Below are 20,747 nucleotides of genomic sequence, written 5' to 3'. Positions count from 1 at the left end.
GGAGGTAGCGGCAAACTTACGAAGCAGACAGTCCATCGAGGTACAAGGCCAAGAGACCCGAGGGTCTCACCCTGGCCTCTCAGAGAGTTTCCATGGAGCCAGATGACCGGCTGGTCCCAATCTGGCTTCTCCGAATGTCTCCATGGGTTCTAGGCGACCGGAGGGTCCCACCTGGAAACCCCAATCCACGGACTCTCTGATGGTCAATGGAGCAGATCTGTATCTTGCCAGTCAGGGCCATATACCCTTAGGCCGGAATCATGTAGAATCCAAATCTGTCTCTTTGGATGAAGCCATGCTACCAAGCTGATTGTCTAAGAGAGTCTCTGATCTTTGATTCTCCTTCAGTTCTCGGTTTCAAATCTGCCTCCTACAGAGGCATATCTTCCTTTTAAGTACACATCCACAGGTCAAGGGTTAGGGATGATATTATTCCACAGGGCTCAGGCCTCATTGTTTGTGCATTTAATCAATTTACATAGTTAATATAGCAGGGGTCTCTTGTAAATAAACTAGCTAGCTTAGTATAATATGCCATTAGCATAGTAACAAACATAATTGTTCACAGACTAATAGAACACAATATTCAGCCCTAAATGTTGTGTTCTATTGGTCTGTGAACAATTATGTTTGTTACTATGTTAATTGCATACTGGTCTGTCCTTCTTGACCAGCCACAAAAATACACATACATTCATAAGTCAACAGAAACACAATAGTGTATTTCTCTTGGCTTAACAAATTTAACCGTCTGACTGATTAAGATTAGATGGTGTTTCGTCACAATGCACTATAAGCTACAGATTTTACAGCAGAAATTGGCAGGTAAAATCCACAGCAAATCAGCCACGTGTAAACTATCATAAATTTATAACGCCAAAAAGCCTGTCGTAGTCTTCCGTCACACACAATATTTATTCAATGTTTTAAACTTTTGTGCAACAATAACACGAAGTTCTAAAGTTTTTGGTGCCATTTTTTTTTTATTTTGTAACGTGTGATTTTTCTGAAAGCATATGGAAAAAAAGAAAACAACTATACTATATAATCAAAACATTCTGTATTGTGAAAAAAATGCTACAAACCCTAAAACCCATAGAAGTAGACTTTTCAACAATTAAAAAAAAACTGAATGCAGGTTACGCTCATAAAGAGCTTTTTTTGAAGTTTTGGAATGGATCCACTCCAAAATCCTAGTAAAAAATGCTTGGAGACCTCTTCCTATAAATTGGAATCTAATTTGCTGTACATATGAGGTTTTGAGCTTTTTTTCCTAAAGAAGTTATGAACAATTCCTGGTGGAAAAGAAAGTTTATGTAACTTATTTGTAACAGCTTCTGAGAAATCTGCTCCAAACTAACCTCTGTCCAATCAAAAAGCTACAAAAAAAAACCTTCGGCTTTGCTCACAATGAGTTTTTTTATGTGGATTTTTAAGCAAACCGGCCCCACAATCCACGTCAAAAAATTTGGGTGACCATACCTTAAGCCAATTTTCACATGGAGTTTTTGTGGCTGTTGATTCCAATAAGTTTTTCAAAGGGAAACAACAGTTTCAGGAACTATTCCTTTTTCAGTAAGTTTTTGGAGAAGTTTTTCTTTTGTTAAAAAGGTATTGAAGAGTTTTTTTTTTTTTCTGAGGAGTTTTACACAGCATTTTGATTGGACAATGTTTAGTCTGGAGCAGATTTCATCAGGATCCGTTTCAAAGAAGTGACATGCAGTTGTTTTTTTGCAGGCAGTTTCAAAACGTAAAGGAAAAAAAAAGGAAAAAAAAAAAAATATCACATAACAATTAGAGTAGATATCTTATAGACATAATTTGGAAGCTTTCAAAGTAATTTTGTAGTGGTTTCTGCTACAATGTGAACATAGCCTCAGGGTATATTCAGACATAGCAGTCCTATTGTGGCTTATTTCTGCATCTACAGCAAAATGCATAAAAATCTACAGAAATGTATTGTATGGATATAAAATATCTCCCATCTACAAATCTACACGGACACAGTTTATGGGATGAATAAGATGCTGTTAGTCACTTTTCACCTCAAAAAGTGACTAAAGGCAGCTGCTTTTATCCAGCTAAATCCAAAAAGTTTGCCAATAAAACATGACTTTCCCAAAGCAGGACTCACCGTTTGCTGCAGATCAGGTATTACTATCCTGATGACCATGGTGTTGGTCTGAATATCCTCCAGCCGGCTGGTTGGTCGCTCGGCTGTGGCCCTGATGGTGTCGTAGATGGTCTCCTCTTTGGAGCTGTCTGATTCGGACTCCATTGAATAGTCTGAAAAGCTCTGCGCCATCTCATCTTCACTGGAAGTAGGACTGCGTGGCATATTCAGCGTCATTTACCGTGAAGCGCTACCAAGGAAATAAGATAAAAATAAATGTTTTAGATTGATATAAAAATTAGCAAACAGTACATGGCTAACTTTGCTTACAGTGGTCTTTACAGCCATTTTCACTCCATTAGAAAGGTCATTATTGTGTGATTGTGTTTAGGCTGTGTTCACACTTTGCAGTTTTGCAGAAATTTTGTACAGCAGAAAAATAACGCAGTTATCTGACTGTGTCAGAGCCATGCATATAGGATAGCGGGTTAATGTGTGACCTATCAGAGTTCGGGTCGTAAGGAGCTCCCGATTCTCATTTATCACCTATTCTTTGGGCAGATGATAAATGTTTCTGGTGTGATAAGAGAAAGGCCAGATTGAGTGGCTGAAAACTGCAGCTGCCCACAGCTTTCTCAGTTATATCTTGGAAGGGAGAAAACTGCAATATTAGAGTTGAGCCGCTACATGAAGACAGCAGAAGCCTAGATACACAAAGACCTTATGTCCAGCCTATATTACTGGGAGAGACAAAAAAAAGTTCACATCAAGCCTATGTTACTGGGAGAAACACACAGACATTACATCCAGCCTATATTACTAGGAGAGACAAAGAGTTCACATCCAGCCTATATTACTGGGAGGGACAAAGAGTTCACATCCAGCCTATATTACTAGGAGAGACAAAGAGTTCACATCCAGCCTATATTATTAGGAGAGACACATAGACATTACATCCAGCCTATAATTACTGGGAGAGACACACAGACCTCACATCTAGTCTATATTACTGGAAGGAGCACATGAACCTCCAATCCAGCCTATATTACAGGGAGAAAGATACACAGCTGACATCCAGCCTATATTACTAGGAGAGACAAAGAGTTCACATTCAGCCTATATTATTAGGAGAGACACATAGACATTACATCCAGCCTATAATTACTGGGAGAGACACACAGACCTCACATCTAGTCTATATTACTGGAAGGAGCACATGAACCTCCAATCCAGCCTATATTACAGGGAGAAAGATACAGAGCTCACATCCAGCCTATATGACTGGGAAACACATATAGAGCTCACATCCAGCCTGTATTACTGTTTCACACAGAACTCAGGTCCTCACAGCCCTCCATCCAGCCTATATTATTGTTAAGGACACACTATATTACTGGAAGAGACACTCCAATAAGAGAAAAATCTGAGACTTGAATCCAGCTGCAAAAAAATTCATATCCGGGTGTCTGAAAATGAATGAAAGAATGAAGATTACAGACTGAAACTTAGTACAATTCTATTATCTAAAGGTAACCAATACCAAATGTAAGAATCTTTAAGTGAATGACATCTAAGTCCCAATGAGTCCTCATGGCAGCAGGTTGCCCGTTTACCGTTTCAAAACATTTCAATTTCAGAACTTCCCGTTCGGCTCAGTTGCAGCTTCGTGCTTGTGCCCCACAACTTGAAGACGAGCCTCCAGTAAGAATGAATGATTATAGATGTGCGCTCGGGGAACTGTCTAGATGCAAAATGTACTTTGTGCTAATTTTACCTTTCAGAACATCACGTGTTAGTAAAAAGAACTGAACGTTTGAAGTGGAAGCTGCGAGATGCCCTTTTCTGCAATTCTGCCTTCCTTTAAAGTCTTCCTAAACCTGCAGCGGGTCTAAGCTCCCAGAGGATCGCGAATCAAAGGTAGACTTGAATACCTGTTTAACTTAACTCCGCACACATCACCGCTATCAATCATAAACTGTGAATTAAAGAGGCGACAGCTCGGCCAGTCAGTATTCATTTCTAATAAACTTACCCCTTATAAACATAATCTTTACAAATCTGAGACTTGAGCGCCTGCGGAGAAGCATGGTGGGCCCCCAGGGGCCCTAGCCAGACAGCGGTAACTAATAAACAAGGATTTTTTTAATTTCTGTGATGTGCTTAACAAGTTTATTCCATCAACTGTAATTTCTAATAACTTTCAAAATTAAATCTAAGCAAAAGAAAAAAAAAAAGGGCAAAAAAAAAAAAAAAAAACCCTTTTCTTTTTGGAGGTAGTTTTGCTTAAAATATATATGCAAAAATCAGAGTTATTTTTATTTCCCCAGCGCAGCGGGATTACTCTACAATATTCTGCTTGCTATACAGCATATGTTGGGATTAACATTTTTTGGAAAGATTAACATCGAAACGTGATCAGAAAGAGAAAAGTGTGAAAATACAAATAATGGAGGCTGATATTACCACCTTGTTACATCTACAGCGGCATTTCTATGCATTAATTGGAGACACTGTTTTTCTCGGCACAGCAGCTTTTACTTTCATCATTCATGCCAGGAATTGGTGTGAATTATAGCTAGGAGATGGAGCAGATTTCATTTTTATTACGGGTAAAGATTTGACAAATTGATTAAGAGGTGTTTGTGCGCCTTCTAATAAATTTGCTGCTTAGAACTCATAATTGATCACCTTGTTCATATAGTGTGGGAAATAATAGGTTACATCCATGTGCAGCGGTACAATTTCCAACTTATCAAGCGACTTTGATTGCAGATTTCGTCGCAAAATTGTTGCAGATTTGCTGCACCTCAGCTATCAGTGGGCAAGATAACAGGCATAGTCTGATCTGGGATGTTTCTCCAATACGCTGTTTGGAGGGAATTAGAGCCTGTATAGTCATGACACTATTTCCATAAGTGTAAGCGTGCCATCAGGATATGTATCCAACATGGATTGGGGTATATAGAGCGGCTCAGGAGCCGTGTTAGGCTATGTTCACAAGTTGCGTTTTTTTTTTTTCCGCATGCAAAATCTGCTCTCTTGCTGAGTTTTTGCCGCATTTTTGCTGCGCTTTTTACTCTTACCCATTTCTTTCTATGGGTGAAAAATAGCTGAAAGAAGTGACATGTTGCAGTGTGCAAAAAATGCAGCAGTTTTCCAAATCAGTCAGGAGAAAAAAAACAATGTGTGTGCATGAGATTTCTGAAATCTCATAGCCTTTGCTGGTAATGTGAAACGTAGCTTAAAATTTGCATTAAAAAATGCAGCAAAAACGCAACGTGTGATATAGATTTCCGCATCTGCCTGTAGCAGCGATGATAGGAGTTAGCTTTGATTGATGCTGTTTAACCACTTAAATGCCATTGTCAATCAACCATTGACTGAGACATTTAGGTTACGCCATCCCGCCACAATGGGATCTCAGGGTGCCAAAGGATTGACATTGCACCCGGGGACCTGCTGCAGTCCCCCACCCCAAATCGCTGTCATCTTGCTGCTCCTAACTACCAAATTTGCAGGCTTTTTTTGCCGCAGTCTCCCACTAAAAATGCAGCAAAAAAAAAAAAAAATGAAAACATCATATGTGCCCTGAAATGACACCATTAACACCTTCCCAAACTGTCAATTTTTAGTTTTTTTGCTTTTGCTTTTTCCACCCTTTCTTCCAATAGACGTAACTAATTTTTCCATCAACATAGACATATGAGGGCTTTTTTGTTGTGAGCTGCCGTTTTTACTTTGTAGTAGATATGGCGTTTTGATCACTTATTGCATTTTTTTTGTGGAGTAGCGGGAAAAAAAAAAAAATCCAATTCTGGCGTTTCGATCTTCTCTCTCGTAACAGCGTTTACCAATTGGGTCAATTAATTTTATATTTTGATAGATTGGATATTTATGGACCTAGCAATACCATAGATGTGTATTTTTTATTATTATTTTTAGTTATTAGTTATGACTTTTGCAAGAATAGAAAAAAAATTAAAATGCATTTGCAGAGACTTTTCTGTAGCAGTAATCATGTGCACAGGAAAACTATAACTCCAGGATTTTGCTATCCAAGCTTTATCTGTACAAATTTGTCAGTAAAGCTGCACAGAATATACCCACAATCCACGCGGTGCTAAAAACCTCACGCCGTGAAGCTCCAGCGGAATCATTCTTGCAAGAGAAGACGTCTTGGTCGCACTTGTCTGCACACAGATAACCGAGTGCTATCCTCCGTGAATGGATCTTTATATGAAATTTGAGCAGTAGAAAGAAAAATCTAACTTTTTATATCACAGATTACAAGGTGCTTCAAATATATGGAGTAGAAGCAGTGTTTCAGTACTCATTAAATTCATCAGAAACTGTCCATTTTGGTGGGACAGTCCCCCAAAAAATGTGTCATCATGGTATGGTCCGATTCTCTTGGATGAGGAAAAGATGGGGAGAAAAAAAACTATCCATCTTCTCCATTCAGTCAGTCTATGGAAATCGGACTGCACTCAGATGTCATCCGAGTGCAGTCCGATAATTTCCACGCACCCATTAACTTGCATGGCGATTCAAATATCAGATTAAACTTGGGCATGCAGCGATTTTTTTTCCTCGGACTGACTCGGTATGAGGAAAAAATCTGACATATGCACAACCCAATAGATTAACATTGACCTGAGTGTGAGTAGATGTTTTGGCAGATCGCGTTCGGAACAAAAATAAGGTCATGTGCACCTGCCCTAAGGATAACTCATCAGTTTATTAGCACTGGAAAACCCCATGTGCAAAAAATGCAACTATTTTCCCTCTATATTTCTCTATAGGTATTTGCACCAAAATATGCAATAGCAATCTATGCAGATCATAGCATTTTGCTGCTTTTTTATGTTTTCCCCTTTTTTTCATTGCATTTTTTACATGTGTTTTTCAGACTCCCCATAGAAGCCTATAGGGGAAAAAAAACTCCAAAAACTCACACAATTCAACAGCGTCTTTAAAACACACAGTGTGCATGAGTTAAATCACATCCACATCCAATTTACTTGATTTGTTAAATGCAAAAAAAAAAACACAGAAAAAACGCAGTGTTTACGCTACGTGATAACATGGCCTAAAGGTTTTTTTTTCTCAAAATCGATTTTCAAAATCATAACCGAAAATCGACATGTCGGGGAAGCGGCATGGTTTGACTTCTGGCTTCAGTGAAATTAGCAGAAACTGCTTTGCTGCTCCAGTATCGGAGGAGCCGGTGGGGACTGAGGCTGAGCAAATCCAGCTTGTAAGTGCTGCGCTGTTTGCCTAGGTGACCAGCCACCGCTGGCAGATTGCAGCAGAGGTAGGTAACCTATGAAACGAGGACATATACGGTAGTTAAAAATTTCGGTTCTTCAGAACAGAGAATATTTTTAATAACAAGTAGTGTTTAGCGAGCACTAAAATGCTCGGGTGCTCGAAGCTCGGGCCGAGCTCGCCGTGATACTCGGGAGTCTATGGGAGGCTCGAGCATTTTTGCGGTGGCACCCCCGGCAGTCTTTTAAAAGCCTAACAAGTGCCCAAAACGATAGTGACAGTGCTCAAATGACATGGGGACAGCATGGGGATCGCCCCAGGAAGCATTTCTGACCCCCAGGTCACTGCTGTCAACCACGTGGTCAGAGGTATTAAGCCACTTTTACGGGCTCACAATAAAACGTTCAAAGACGAAAGTGAAACTTTTTTCCTGTGAAATATGTTAAGGAACATCCTTTCCAGGGAAAAGACTTGTGTATAAGTTAAAATAAATGACCAAAAACAAAAATACTCCTCCACACCTTCAGCTATGTTCACAAGTAGCATTTTTATGCGTTTTTTCACTTTTGTATTGCTTTCAACTGTGACAAATGCATTCACCGGGAAATGTCATTTTAACATTTTACAACCTTATCTGGCCATGTGCTGTGTTACATGGGAACAGCATGGGGAAGACCCCTGGAAGCATCTCTGACTCCCAGGTCACTGTCTAAAAGTGTGCCCATCATAAGTGATCCTTGTCGCATCAGAAGATGCAGACTTGCAACTATCCCCATGCAAGTTCTAGTCCCAGGGCAGTGTTCAATTGTACCTCCCCCATTCCTTGCAATACAAGCGCAAGTATGCAGCCTGCCACCCACCCACCCCCAGGCTGCAATACCATACTGCTTGCTTGCTTGAACTTGAAATTGGGCCTTTTAGGCATGTGGAGGCGGAATCTGGCCACCACGTCATGGCTGTGTTGGCGGCCTGGAATCCATACTCAGTCCCCAGCCACCCGGCGGCCGGGTGTCCATACTCGGTCCCCAGCCGCCCCGCGGCCGGGTGTCCACACACGGTCCCCAGCCGCCTGGGGGCAGCCGGGTGTCCATAAACGGTCCCCAGCCGCCCCTATTTCTCCTTGGAACATCCCCCCACACACTTTTCTTAGCCCGGCCTGCTTTAGGCAGCATTGGACGAGCCCACCAGAGAACCAGACTCCTCCGGTGGGCCCTGACTTCTCCATCGGTGGAGTTGAGAGTGCCAAGGTGAGGAGCATGATGATGATGACAGAAGTTAGCATCTGCTATGTTTTCTTTTAATGCAAGTGTAAGTGTGCAGCCTGCCACCCACCCACCCCCAGACTGCAATTCCATACTGCTAGCTTGCACTTGAAATGGGGCCTTTTAGTTTGGAGGAGGCCGAAGCTGGCCACTACCTCATGGTTGCTTCGGCAGCGAGGTATCCATACTCAGTCCCCAGCCGCCTCTATTTGTCCTGGTGTGCCTTATACATAAGATTAAGTGCGTATACCAAAACATTACCTGTGCCCTCCCAAGTGCATTTAGTGGGAAGGAGAGCCTATTCCGCTGTAGTGTGTGCATGCCAAACCCCTCTTCATGGTACATGCGAAGATGCCTCCCACCTTGCACCTGTCGTTGCAGACTTGCAACTATCCCCATTCAAGTCCTTGTCCCAGGGCAGTGTTAAAATGTACCTCTCCCATTCCTTGCAATGCAAGCGCAAGTATGCAGCCTGCCACCCACCCACCCCCAGGCTGCAATACCATACTGCTTGCTTGCACTTTAAATTGGGCCTTTTAGGCATGTGGAGGCGGAATCTGGCTGTGTTGGCGGCCTGGTATCCATACTCAGTCCCCAGCCGCCTGGTGGCCGGGTGTCCCCGCTTGCTCCCCAGCCTCCAGGGGGTGGCCGGGTGTCCATACTCGGTCCCCAGCCACCCCTATTTGTCCCGGTAACCTTTCCCACACTTTTCTTAGCCTGGCCTGCTTTAGGGCAGCATTGGCCGAGCCCACCGGACTATCAGACTCCTCCGGTGGGCCCTGGCTTCTCCATCAGGGGAGTTGAGAGTGCCAAGGTGAGGAGCATGATGAGGATGATAGAAGTTAGCATCTGCTTTGTTTTGTTGTAATGCAAGTGTAGCACCCTGAGGATTCGGCTGCTACAGGGGTATTGCACCTCAATCCAGAGGTGTGATATTCCACTCCCGGGTAAGGATGGAGTGTGGATCTGAGCTCGGTAGGCTGCATGCACTACACACATCCCATTTCCGAGGAGCAGACCGACGGTACTCCCACTTAGAAATGTGCAGGTACGACCGAGTCTGTTCCTGGCTGGAGTGGGAGGGGGGTGGTACATCCCAAGTAGTGTAGGGGCAGATAGGGGGAGCAGCCTGGGTAAAGTTAGGAGCTCATTGGGTGCTGGTCACCTGAGCTCACACATAGAGGGTGTATATAAGGTGGGCACCAACTAAGAACAGGGTCAGATGCAGAGAACAAGTCAGGAGCAGAGGAGAAGGAAAGACCCAGAGTGAGAGAGGAGAGAGAGAGACCCAGAGGCACAGAAGAACAGGACTCTAAGATCCCAAATTAAAACCCCGGGTGAAGAGTCGGCATCAGGGTACCGGAACCCAAGCTGGTGGGGGTAAAAACTTTCCCCAGCCAGAGACCGGAGACCGTGGGCAGCGTTTGCCACGGTCACCCACTACATCCACCCCGAAGGCACACCACATGAAGGGTCAGGGAACCCAAGGCCAAGGGTGTCCCAACAGAAGGCCCGAGGGAGCTGGACCTAGGTGGATCACTGGTGGGGACGGCCAGAGAACGGGACAGAAGGAGAGCTCAGGGCCACGCTCCGGACTTGTTTGGGGGTTGGCTGGATCCAGGACCTGGTGGACGCAGCACGGCTCGGGTGGTCACTCGGAGCTGGAGTGACCAGTACAACATCTGCAGTAAGTAAACACCCTTAACTGCATAACCCGACTCTGTCTTCACTGCCGTCTGCACTGCACCACCACAACCCCCATCCTCTGCACCTGTTCCCCCTGAGGCTATACCCCTCCCGTTGGGGGTTATCATCACAAGCTGCACCTGCACCATCAGCCTCAGCGGACCCTGCTGCAGCGGCGGCCACAGTGTCCGCATCACAACGGGTGGCGTAGTCGACACAAAAGAACTCTTAATAACACCTGTAGGACTGCCACATAACACTGAGCTTGACGCCCTGGGCACGGGGCCGGGTCACAGCCGCTCGGAGACTACAACCCCCCATCTGATCCGGTGCCGGGTATTCCCCTCAAAAAGGAATATGTCCCAGGGGGCGCGTCAACTTTGGCGTAGTCGGCAGGATTACGTGCCCGCAACACCCGGGTACTGCGTGCCTGAAGAAAAGTGCAAGTTTACCTCAGAAAGAAGTCTCCCGCCGGTTCCGGAGGGTCCACACCATCGGACCCCATCACAGGTCGTGTCCCGCCGATTGTCCGCCATTTCCAGCTTGTTCCCGCCATCTGCAGAGTTTCCCGCCACTGGGCGACGCTTCCCGCCAAATCCGAAGATTTCCCGCCTTGGAAGAGCAGCGGACGCCATTATGGGCGTGCCAAAGGAGGGCAAGAGGCCGCCTCCCATCGTGGGCCGGGACAGAAAATGGCGCCAAAAGTGGAAACCGCCCCCACCAACAGAGACTGTGATGCTGGAGGTGTCTGTCAGCGTGAAAGAACTACCCCTGGAGCTGACAGTCACCGAGTTGCCCCGGGACCGCCCTCGAAGTGGGAGGAGACGAAAGGAGAGAACAAAGATGGGTGTCGCTTGGAGCAGTCTGGAGCGAGCACACCCGGAGGCAGGAAGCCTGGAGAGGAGCAGCAAAGAAGCTCACCCGGAGATGTCCAGAGAGCAGAGCAGCACCGGCCCGCTGGCCAGGAGCCTGCTGGAAGAAGAGCAGAGCAGCACCGACCCGTTGGTCAGGAGCCTGCTGGAAACCGCGACCCCACTAGGCCTAGTGGAGGTCCTTGCACAGCTCCCCCGAGACCGGGAGTGTGCACAAACTGCCCTGGAGGGCCTCGCACGGAGGATGGCCCGGGTACAGCGAGAGATATTGGCGGAATGGAGCCGGGAGATGGCCCAGCAAGCTGAAACCAAGACCCGGAGCACGCCAGCCAAGATGAGGAAACAGACTGCCTCTGAGGATGGCGCGGGAGGACCAAAGGCCGGAGACGGCGCCGAGAAGGGAGCCGAACGCATGGAGGCAGGTAAGGGGGACGTCTACACCCCAAGCCGGGACACCGCTTACCTGCCCCAGCTCCCCGTCGCAGAGCCCGAAAGTCCCCCTGCTGTGCCCGAAAACGCCATGTCACCGACGCAGACTAGGCCCCAACCGGAAGCCGCCGCCGCGACCCCTGTGACGTCACACGCCTCGACCCCGAGTGTGACCAAGCAGGAAGTACCACCAGCCTGGTCGCAAGGCCTAGTACCCCCGGGCGCCGCAATACCAACAGCGCCCCCTACCTCCGCGGAGCCTCCGGCCTGGCCGCAAGGCCAGGTAGCCCAGGGTGCCGCCGTCCTAACGGTGCCCTTCACCTTCCAGGTGCCCCAGGCCTGGCCGCAAGGCCTGGGCAACCCGGGCGCCACCACCACCGCGCCCGCACCCGCAAAATCAAGGGTGCCGCGTCTGGGAGAGGACTTGTTTGCCCAGCACACGTGGCCGGACGGGCAGCCTTTCATCTGGCCCCAGAAGTATCACGAACTGGAGCACCAGAGGAGGGTTGGGGCCATGTGTGCACCCCTGATTCCGGCTCCGAAGCCCGTAATAAGGATCTCGCCCCCGCTAGCGGAAGCGCAGTTTGAGTGGGACCCCACCGGAGAAGATCTAATGGGGTTCACTCAGGAAACCAGGGCAGCTGCAGCGGAGCGTGCTGAGTGCTGCCGACAGCAGCTCGAGGAGTTTGCGAGGGAGCGGAGAGAGAGGCGGGTCCGGGAACAACAAGCCCAGATAAGGAGCGCGGAGCAGAAGAGCCGGGCCAGGAGAGACCCCCGTGCAGCGCATTGTCCCCGCACCATCGGGACAGTGATCAAGTTCAACCAGCAGCATGGGTGGGGCTTCATCAGAGACCACAACACCCCCGGCGACGTTTTTGTAACGCGCAGAGACGTTGAGTCCCATCTGCCGGAGGGGCACAGAGGTCGTGACCTTTATATCGGGGACGAGGTCACCTTTACCCGGCACAAGTGTGCCAAAGGACCTTACGCCCTCCACGTACACCGCCTGACGGAGGAGGAGTTGCGGTGCGAGGAGGAGGAGCAAGAGGACCCGGACGGGTCTGAAGTTACCACCAGCTATAAGCAAAGAGCAGGAGGAAGACGCCGTTGAGTGCGGCAGAGCAGGTGCTGTAAATAAGTTACCCAATCGGGGTATAAAGAAACTGAAACTGTTGCTGCTAATATAGTCCCCGTTGGGACCAGCTGAGTGAACTGTTTACCCGTTTACCCCTTAATCCCACAGGCTGAGGACTGTGAGCAGCCATTCCCTTTCCCTCCTTACCTGGCCGAGGACTGAGAGCGGCCAACTTCCCCTGTATATAGTTGCGCGTCCTAAAGCGCCCCCTACCGGTTTTATAGAAAACCTGTTTTTCTAAGAGACTGTCGCACTTTTCCCGGACACACGTTGCACAGTGTCCGGAGGAGGAACCAGAAACAAGAGACGACGAGAATGTTATATGAAAAGTTTTATATATATATAATGTTTTATATGTTTTATATGTTTATAAAAATTTGTATGTTTTGGTGATGTTTTATGTCTTACAGCCCGAGGACGTGCTGTGATTTACCAGGGGGGAATGTAGCACCCTGAGGATTCGGCTGCTACAGGGGTATTGCACCTCAATCCAGAGGTGTGATATTCCACTCCCGGGTAAGGATGGAGTGTGGATCTGAGCTCGGTAGGCTGCATGCACTACACACATCCCATTTCCGAGGAGCAGACCGACGGTACTCCCACTTAGAAATGTGCAGGTACGACCGAGTCTGTTCCTGGCTGGAGTGGGAGGGGGGTGGTACATCCCAAGTAGTGTAGGGGCAGATAGGGGGAGCAGCCTGGGTAAAGTTAGGAGCTCATTGGGTGCTGGTCACCTGAGCTCACACATAGAGGGTGTATATAAGGTGGGCACCAACTAAGAACAGGGTCAGATGCAGAGAACAAGTCAGGAGCAGAGGAGAAGGAAAGACCCAGAGTGAGAGAGGAGAGAGAGAGACCCAGAGGCACAGAAGAACAGGACTCTAAGATCCCAAATTAAAACCCCGGGTGAAGAGTCGGCATCAGGGTACCGGAACCCAAGCTGGTGGGGGTAAAAACTTTCCCCAGCCAGAGACCGGAGACCGTGGGCAGCGTTTGCCACGGTCACCCACTACATCCACCCCGAAGGCACACCACATGAAGGGTCAGGGAACCCAAGGCCAAGGGTGTCCCAACAGAAGGCCCGAGGGAGCTGGACCTAGGTGGATCACTGGTGGGGACGGCCAGAGAACGGGACAGAAGGAGAGCTCAGGGCCACGCTCCGGACTTGTTTGGGGGTTGGCTGGATCCAGGACCTGGTGGACGCAGCACAGCTCGGGTGGTCACTCGGAGCTGGAGTGACCAGTACAACATCTGCAGTAAGTAAACACCCTTAACTGCATAACCCGACTCTGTCTTCACTGCCGTCTGCACTGCACCACCACAACCCCCATCCTCTGCACCTGTTCCCCCTGAGGCTATACCCCTCCCGTTGGGGGTTATCATCACAAGCTGCACCTGCACCATCAGCCTCAGCGGACCCTGCTGCAGCGGCGGCCACAGTGTCCGCATCACAACGGGTGGCGTAGTCGACACAAAAGAACTCTTAATAACACCTGTAGGACTGCCACATAACACTGAGCTTGACGCCCTGGGCACGGGGCCGGGTCACAGCCGCTCGGAGACTACAACCCCCCATCTGATCCGGTGCCGGGTATTCCCCTCAAAAAGGAATATGTCCCAGGGGGCGCGTCACAAGCGCATGTATGTAGTAGCGGCTAGGCCTGAGATGGTCAGCGTTTTGGCGCATATCCTACCTCCTCCGAGGATTGCTGGATGTTTTCCTGCTACTATCCAAGTTCTATGACTCCCGTTAAAACAAAGCTTCAGGTGATAAATGATGGATGAGGTAGTGGCAAAGGAGAAAGAGCAGGAGGAACAGGGACCATTCACATCAATATCAGGCCAGTCAACCAGATATGTCTTGTAGGATATGTTTCTGTAACAAAAGGAGCGGTTCGGCTACACAGTTATAGGGCATACAGTGAGTGCAATGCCTACCAAAAATTTCGAGGCACTCCAATGCCCCTTGGAAATGACATGGAGGTCAGAGGGCGTTAACTAAACCTTTTTTTCCATTTATAGCAACTGGGTCTCCTGTGCACTGTTGGCCTAAGCAGTGAATGGAAGGCTTTCCAAAAATTATGAGGTACTGCAATGCCCATTACAAGAGCCATGTGTGGCACCCCAGAGGTCTGGTCACCACAGTAATAGAGATATTACGCCGGAGAGCAAGTGGGAGGTTTCCTGGTCAGGATCCCTTAAACATGCAACATCCTCCTGCCCCAGTCCTGGGAGGGGAGAATTCTGCCCTTATAAACTGGATCTGGGGCGGGGTTGAGTGAGTCAGAGAACAGAGAACAGTCAGAGTCAGAGTGAGAGCAAGGGAAAGTAACAGCAAGGAGCTCTGTAGGAGCTAGGAGCTAGAGACCAGGGGCTGGAAGCTGAGCAGAGCTCGCCCTGGCAGAAGACAATAGGAACCGGACAAAAGAGTCCGAGGCTGTGAGGACTTATATATCCAGCAGCAGAAACCAGCCGGCAGGGGATTTCAGGTCCTCTGGCCATAGATGCCCGGAGGCTCAGTCACAAGCAAGGGACCAGCACCGCCGTCGTGGAGCGGAGGCTAACAGAAGGCCCCAAGTCACCAGCCATACGGGTGAGCACTACACGGTACACTCAGGGACGTGGGCTACTTCTACCCGTTTACAGCAAGGTAGCCAGGAAGAGTGCAGACAGACGGGGAGGCCTACAACTCCACCTGGCCAGGGGAACTCCTGCTTGCTCACAGACTGACCAGGCCTCTTATGCTAGCCAGTACTCCCGGGAGGGTCTACCTTATAATCATCAGTAAAGACCCTGAACTGCACTGCAAAGACTCTGAGTCGTTCCTGCTGCGCTCTTGCACCATCACCCCCATCATCCACACTCACTGCCCTGAGGCTATACTCCTCCCGTGGGGAGTTATCCCATTCTCTGCTGCGCACACAACACCTGCCTCAGCGGTCTGCCTCGCAGCGGTGGTACTCCCTGACCGCAATCCACGGGTGGCGCAGTCGGACAATTAACCTCAAAACCTAAGAAAGACTGCCACTGGTTTGACCAGCCTGAGCCACGGGACCGGGTCACCGCCACGGAGACTACAGACCCCAGAGACCCGGCATCGGGTATCCCACAAACGTGTACACAAGGCCCAGGGGGCGCGTTACATGCAGTACAGCATATTACAAGCATAAGTCCCATTATTGGGGAGTGGGTGTCCCATAGTATTTGCTTATGCCTTGCAAGCAAAAGCTGCCAAAAATTAGGACGGAGCAACTTGCAATGCCCCTTACAAGAGCCATGCAGTACAGCATATTACAAACATAAGTCCCATTATTGGGGAGTGGGTCTCCCATAGTATTTGCTTATGCCTTGCAAGCAAAAGCTGCCAAAAATTAGGACGGAGCAACTTGCAATGCCCCTTACAAGAGCCATGCAGTACAGCATATTACAAACATAAGTCCCATTATTGGGGAGTGGGTGTCCCATAGTATTTGCTTATGCCTTGCAAGCAAAAGCTGCCAAAAATAAGGACGGAGGAACTTGCAATGCTGGCACCCTGGTGGTATAGTGGTGGTGGAGGCTGAGGATAAGGAGAAGAAGATAAAACAGCCAAAACGAGGAAGCGCATACCCATGTGTGGGTGTGAAGCGGTGCATGTGAATACACCTCCCAAAATGAAACAGTGGATTTGACTTTATGTTACTCTGCTGTCATTTGGTGGTGATGAGAAGTCTAGCCCAATCCAGCACTTGTTCATTTTGATAAGGGTCAGCTTGTCAGCATTGTCAGTTGACAGGCGAGTGCGCTTATCAGTTATAATTCCCCCAGCGGCACTAAAAACACGCTCCGATAGCACGCTAGCGGCAGGGCAGGCCAGGACCTCCAAGGCGTACAAAGCGAGTTCATTCCAAGTGTCCAACATTTTGACAACGCGAGGGTCACGGTTAAGGCAGCGTAACATAAAGTCAGCCATGCGTGCCAGACAGGTAACCGGCAAGATTTCCGTGTCCTCACCAAGATGACGACTGACCATGCTCTCCTCCTCCTCCTCTTCCTCCTCCCCCCTGTCCTCAGGTCACCCACGCTGAACCGACGGTATGACACTTGTACAGGTACTACCGTCTACAACGCATGATAGCAGCTCCTGTTCTTCCTCCTCCTCCTCCTCTCCCTCATTGTCCCCCAATGCACGTTGGGATGAGATGAGGCTGGGCTGTGTGTAATCGCCCGCTACGGCTTCTTGATCCATCTCATCATACTCTGGCTGCAATGCCTCCTCTTTAATTCTCTGCAGAGAGCGTTGCAAAAGACAGACAAGTGGGATGCTGACAATAATGATCCAGGTCCACTCCCTGAGGTCTTATGTGTGGAGTCTGACCTGAATATCGACGGCCTTGTTGCAGCTGGTACTCCACAACTGCTCTCTTTTGCTCACAAATCCTTTGCAACATGTGGAGGGTAGAGTTCTAACGTGTGGGGACATCACACACCAGTCGGTGTGCCGGAAGCTGCAAACGCTGCTGCAACACAGCAAGGGCGGCAGAAGCTGTAGCCGACTTGCGAAAATGAGCTTACAGGCGGCGTACTTTCACGAGCAGATCTGGCAACTCGGGGTACGATTTAAGAAACCGCTGAACCACGAGGTTAAGCACATGAGCCAAGCATGGTACGTGTGTGATCTCACCTCGCCTCAGAGCCGCCACCAGGTTACGGCCATTGTCACACACGACCATGACAGGATGTAGGTTCAGAGGTCTCAGCCACAGATCTGCCTACTCTTTCACAGCTGTCCACAACTCACAAGCAGTGTGAGGTTTATCACCTAAGCTTATGAGTTTCAGCACAGCCTGTTGCCGCTTGGCGGAGGCAGTACTGCAATGCTTCCAGCTTGTAACTGATGTGGTGATATCTGAGATGGAGTCTGAACATGAGGAGGAGGAGGAGGAGGAGGAGGATGCTCAGGAGCTGTACACTGTGGGGGCAACTCTGACTGACATAGGGCCCGCAATCCTCGGTTTGGGGAGGATGTGTTCCGTCCCAAGGTCCGACTGGGTCCCGGCTTCCACTATGTTTACCCAGTGTGCCGTCAGAGAGATGTACCGTGCCTGGCCACAAGCACTTGTCCACATGTCCGTTGTCAGGTGGACTCTCCCAGTAACTGCGTTGTTGAGGGCACGGCAGATGCTTTGGGACACGTGCTTGTGTACTGCGGGGATGGCACACTGGGCAAAATAGTGTCGGCTGGGGACCGAGTACCGAGGGACGGCCACCGCCATAAGATTGCTGAAGGATTCCGTCTCCACCAGCCTAAAAGGCAGCATTTCCAACGCAAGCAGTCGTGAAATGTGCGAATTTAGGACTGTGGCCTGTGGGGCGTTAGCTGCGAATTTCCGCTTTCGTTCAAAGGTCTGGGATATGGACAATTGAACGCTGCGGTGGGACGTGGACGTTGATGCTGTTTCTTGAAAAACTGCCATAACAAGTGAAGACTGAGAGGAGGGGGCATCTTTACATGCAGTATGGACAGGGGATTGCCTTGCACACACAACAGGGGGTTCTATTGCACGCACAACAGTGGAAGAAGCAGTGGTGACACCCGCTGACACTGGTCGTGGACCCTGGGGTTCGCCCCACAAAGTCGGGTGCTTTGCTGCCATGTGCCTGATCATGCTGGTGGTGGTCAGGCTGGTAGTTTTGTCACCCCTGCTGATGCTGGCATGGCAGGTGGAACATATGGCCTTTTTGGGGTTATCAGCAGAGTCTTTAAAAAAATTCCAGACTCTGGAAGACCTAACGCTTGTACTGGCAACGTCCCTCGTGTTGGTGTTACGGGGAACGGTTGCCTGCCTTCTGTCTGCGGCCACCACACTGCTTCTTCCTGCCTGTTGGGGTACTCTGCCTCCCACCCCCTGTGTGCTGCTGGCCTCACTCTGCATGTCCTCCTTCCACGTTGGGTCAGTTACTAGATCATCCACCACCTCCTCCTCTTCCACTTGCGCACCACGATCCTCCTCCTCACTTCCTGGCAATTGTGTCTCGTCATCGTCCACCTCTTGTGACAGATTGCCAACGTCGACTTCCTGTGGCATCGCAACATGGGATCTCCTCTTCCACCACTTCAAGCGTATCAGGCGAGGGGCCCAAATATGGAAATGGACCAGTGAACAGCTCTTCAGAGTGTCCAAGTGTGGGATCACTTGCTGTCTGACGACACTCGGCATGGTGGGAGGAAGGAGCATCTGGGTGAGGAGGAGTATGCGGTCGAGACTCACGGCTACTAAGAGTTGACCGTGTGGAAGACAGACCGGAGGTGGTGGTGCCCAGGTAACTGGAAATATTATCTGCTATCCAATTAATAACCTGTTCACACTGATCAGTTCTCAATATTGGTGTTGTTCTGTGCTTCCCTAGTAATTCGGTCAAGAAGTGGGAGCGAGAAGATGTGGCTGTTGGTTGTGGCACATTTTCACCTGGGCCACGGCCCCGTCCTCTGCACGAACCATCACCAGAACGTCCACTTCCACGTCCCTTGCCACGCGCCTTGCCCATTGTAAATGAAGTAAAATAGCTTACACTTGCACTATCAATGGAAAAAGGGTAATAAAGAGTAGATTAGAACCTTGGAAGAGGAAAACCACAGTTATTGTTTACTGGGGTATACCAGACTTTTTTAAATATATAGATTTGCGGCTGAACAGTGAGCGACACACTCAAACTGCTTTTTTTTTTTAGATACAAATGGCCCAAAATGGATAATACAGAGGTCTGAACCGTGGAAGTGCAAAACAACACTTCTGTTTCTCTAGCCTACACCAGACTATTTTCAACAGTTATATTTGTGTCTGAAAAATCAGAGACACGCTTTTTTTTGGGGGGGGGGGGGGGGGACACAAAAAGGTTAATAAGACGGGTATTTGTACAGTGTGAAGGAGGAAAAAAAAAGGAGGATTTAGATGAAAAAAAAGGATTTTTCCTGGCCCCCGACACCTGGTGCTAAGTCCAGCAATTTCAGCAACAGGAGCACCCAGGACTGTAATGCAGCGTTTGCTGGTATAACCACTGCGTCTCCTATACAGCCTGCCTGCCTGGTATCTGGGATGGATATTAGTCCTGAGAAGGACTGTTTGTTTGTTCTGGCAGCCTTTACAGACCCTACACTAACTATTTTGCAGTATAAATCTCTCCCTAGCTCTGCAGCACTGACCCTACACTGGCTGATCCGGAGCGACTGTGTCCAAGATGGCGGCGCCTGGTTTTAAATACTCGAGGTGACGCTGTGCGGCCAGCCAATCACTGTAATGCCCACAACCAACATGGCTGCAGCATTACAGTGACTGGCTGGCAATCCCTGCATGTTCATTGGCTCTGTAAAGAGCGCCAAACATGCAGGGAGGAGACCCGAGCTCCCGCCCGAGCAACCCGGAAATGCTCGGTGCTCGCCGAACATCCCGAGTAGCGTGATGCTCGGGCGAGTACCGAGCAGTGTCGAGCATGTTCGCTCAACACTAATAACAAGTTATTTGCAAGGTTGCTTGATTTTACAAGTACTTAGCAATTTTACCATGTGGCGACAACCTCTTTACTTAGAGAAGGCCTGAGGAAAGACTGCCATTTACTGCTGAAGTGCTTCTTTAATATGAACCCAATATCCTAATCATCCAGGAAAATTCCTGTGAAGTCTGTAAGAAGGCATTTTATAAAATAAGATCTATAAAATGGCAATCACCACATCATTCAGCTCTTCATAGGACGGATTATGAAACCTGTTCTGCTGGTGAATGAAGGACGGTGAGAAGTGAATTCCTATTTTTTTTTTCCTTTTGTGAGTAGTGTACAGATCCTTTCCGTACGTGATAATGCTGAGGATGGGAAGACAGATACATGAATTGCTACCTGATTGCTGAGTAAGTGAAAACCTATTTAATGCCACAGACAGTGATTGGCCTTTGTCAGAACATTTGGTGACTGCTTCCATACTTGAAAGGCAACTATTCATGTGACGA

General features: G+C 48.6%; 1 protein-coding gene across 9 annotated transcripts in view; it reads right to left on the bottom strand.

Moving 5' to 3' along the window:
- The window catches only part of SHANK2 (SH3 and multiple ankyrin repeat domains 2), a 693,215-nt gene that overhangs the window by 487,083 nt on the left and 185,385 nt on the right, over positions 1–20,747 (bottom strand). For all 9 annotated transcript variants that reach the window (XM_073658796.1, XM_073658795.1, XM_073658798.1 and 6 more), the window contains exon 2: positions 2,135–2,363. In XM_073658796.1, coding sequence (XP_073514897.1) covers positions 2,135–2,350 — 216 coding nt within the window. In that variant the 5' untranslated portion in view covers positions 2,351–2,363. The remainder of the gene's footprint in view (positions 1–2,134; positions 2,364–20,747) is intronic.

This window comes from Phyllobates terribilis, unplaced genomic scaffold, assembly GCF_046119375.1.
Source record: "Phyllobates terribilis strain yellow unplaced genomic scaffold, ASM4611937v1 Scaffold_13__5_contigs__length_258822181, whole genome shotgun sequence".
NCBI classification, from domain to species: domain Eukaryota; kingdom Metazoa; phylum Chordata; class Amphibia; order Anura; family Dendrobatidae; genus Phyllobates; species Phyllobates terribilis.
Note: the sequence above shows the minus strand (reverse complement) of the source record. Positions and strands in the feature narration are given on the sequence as shown.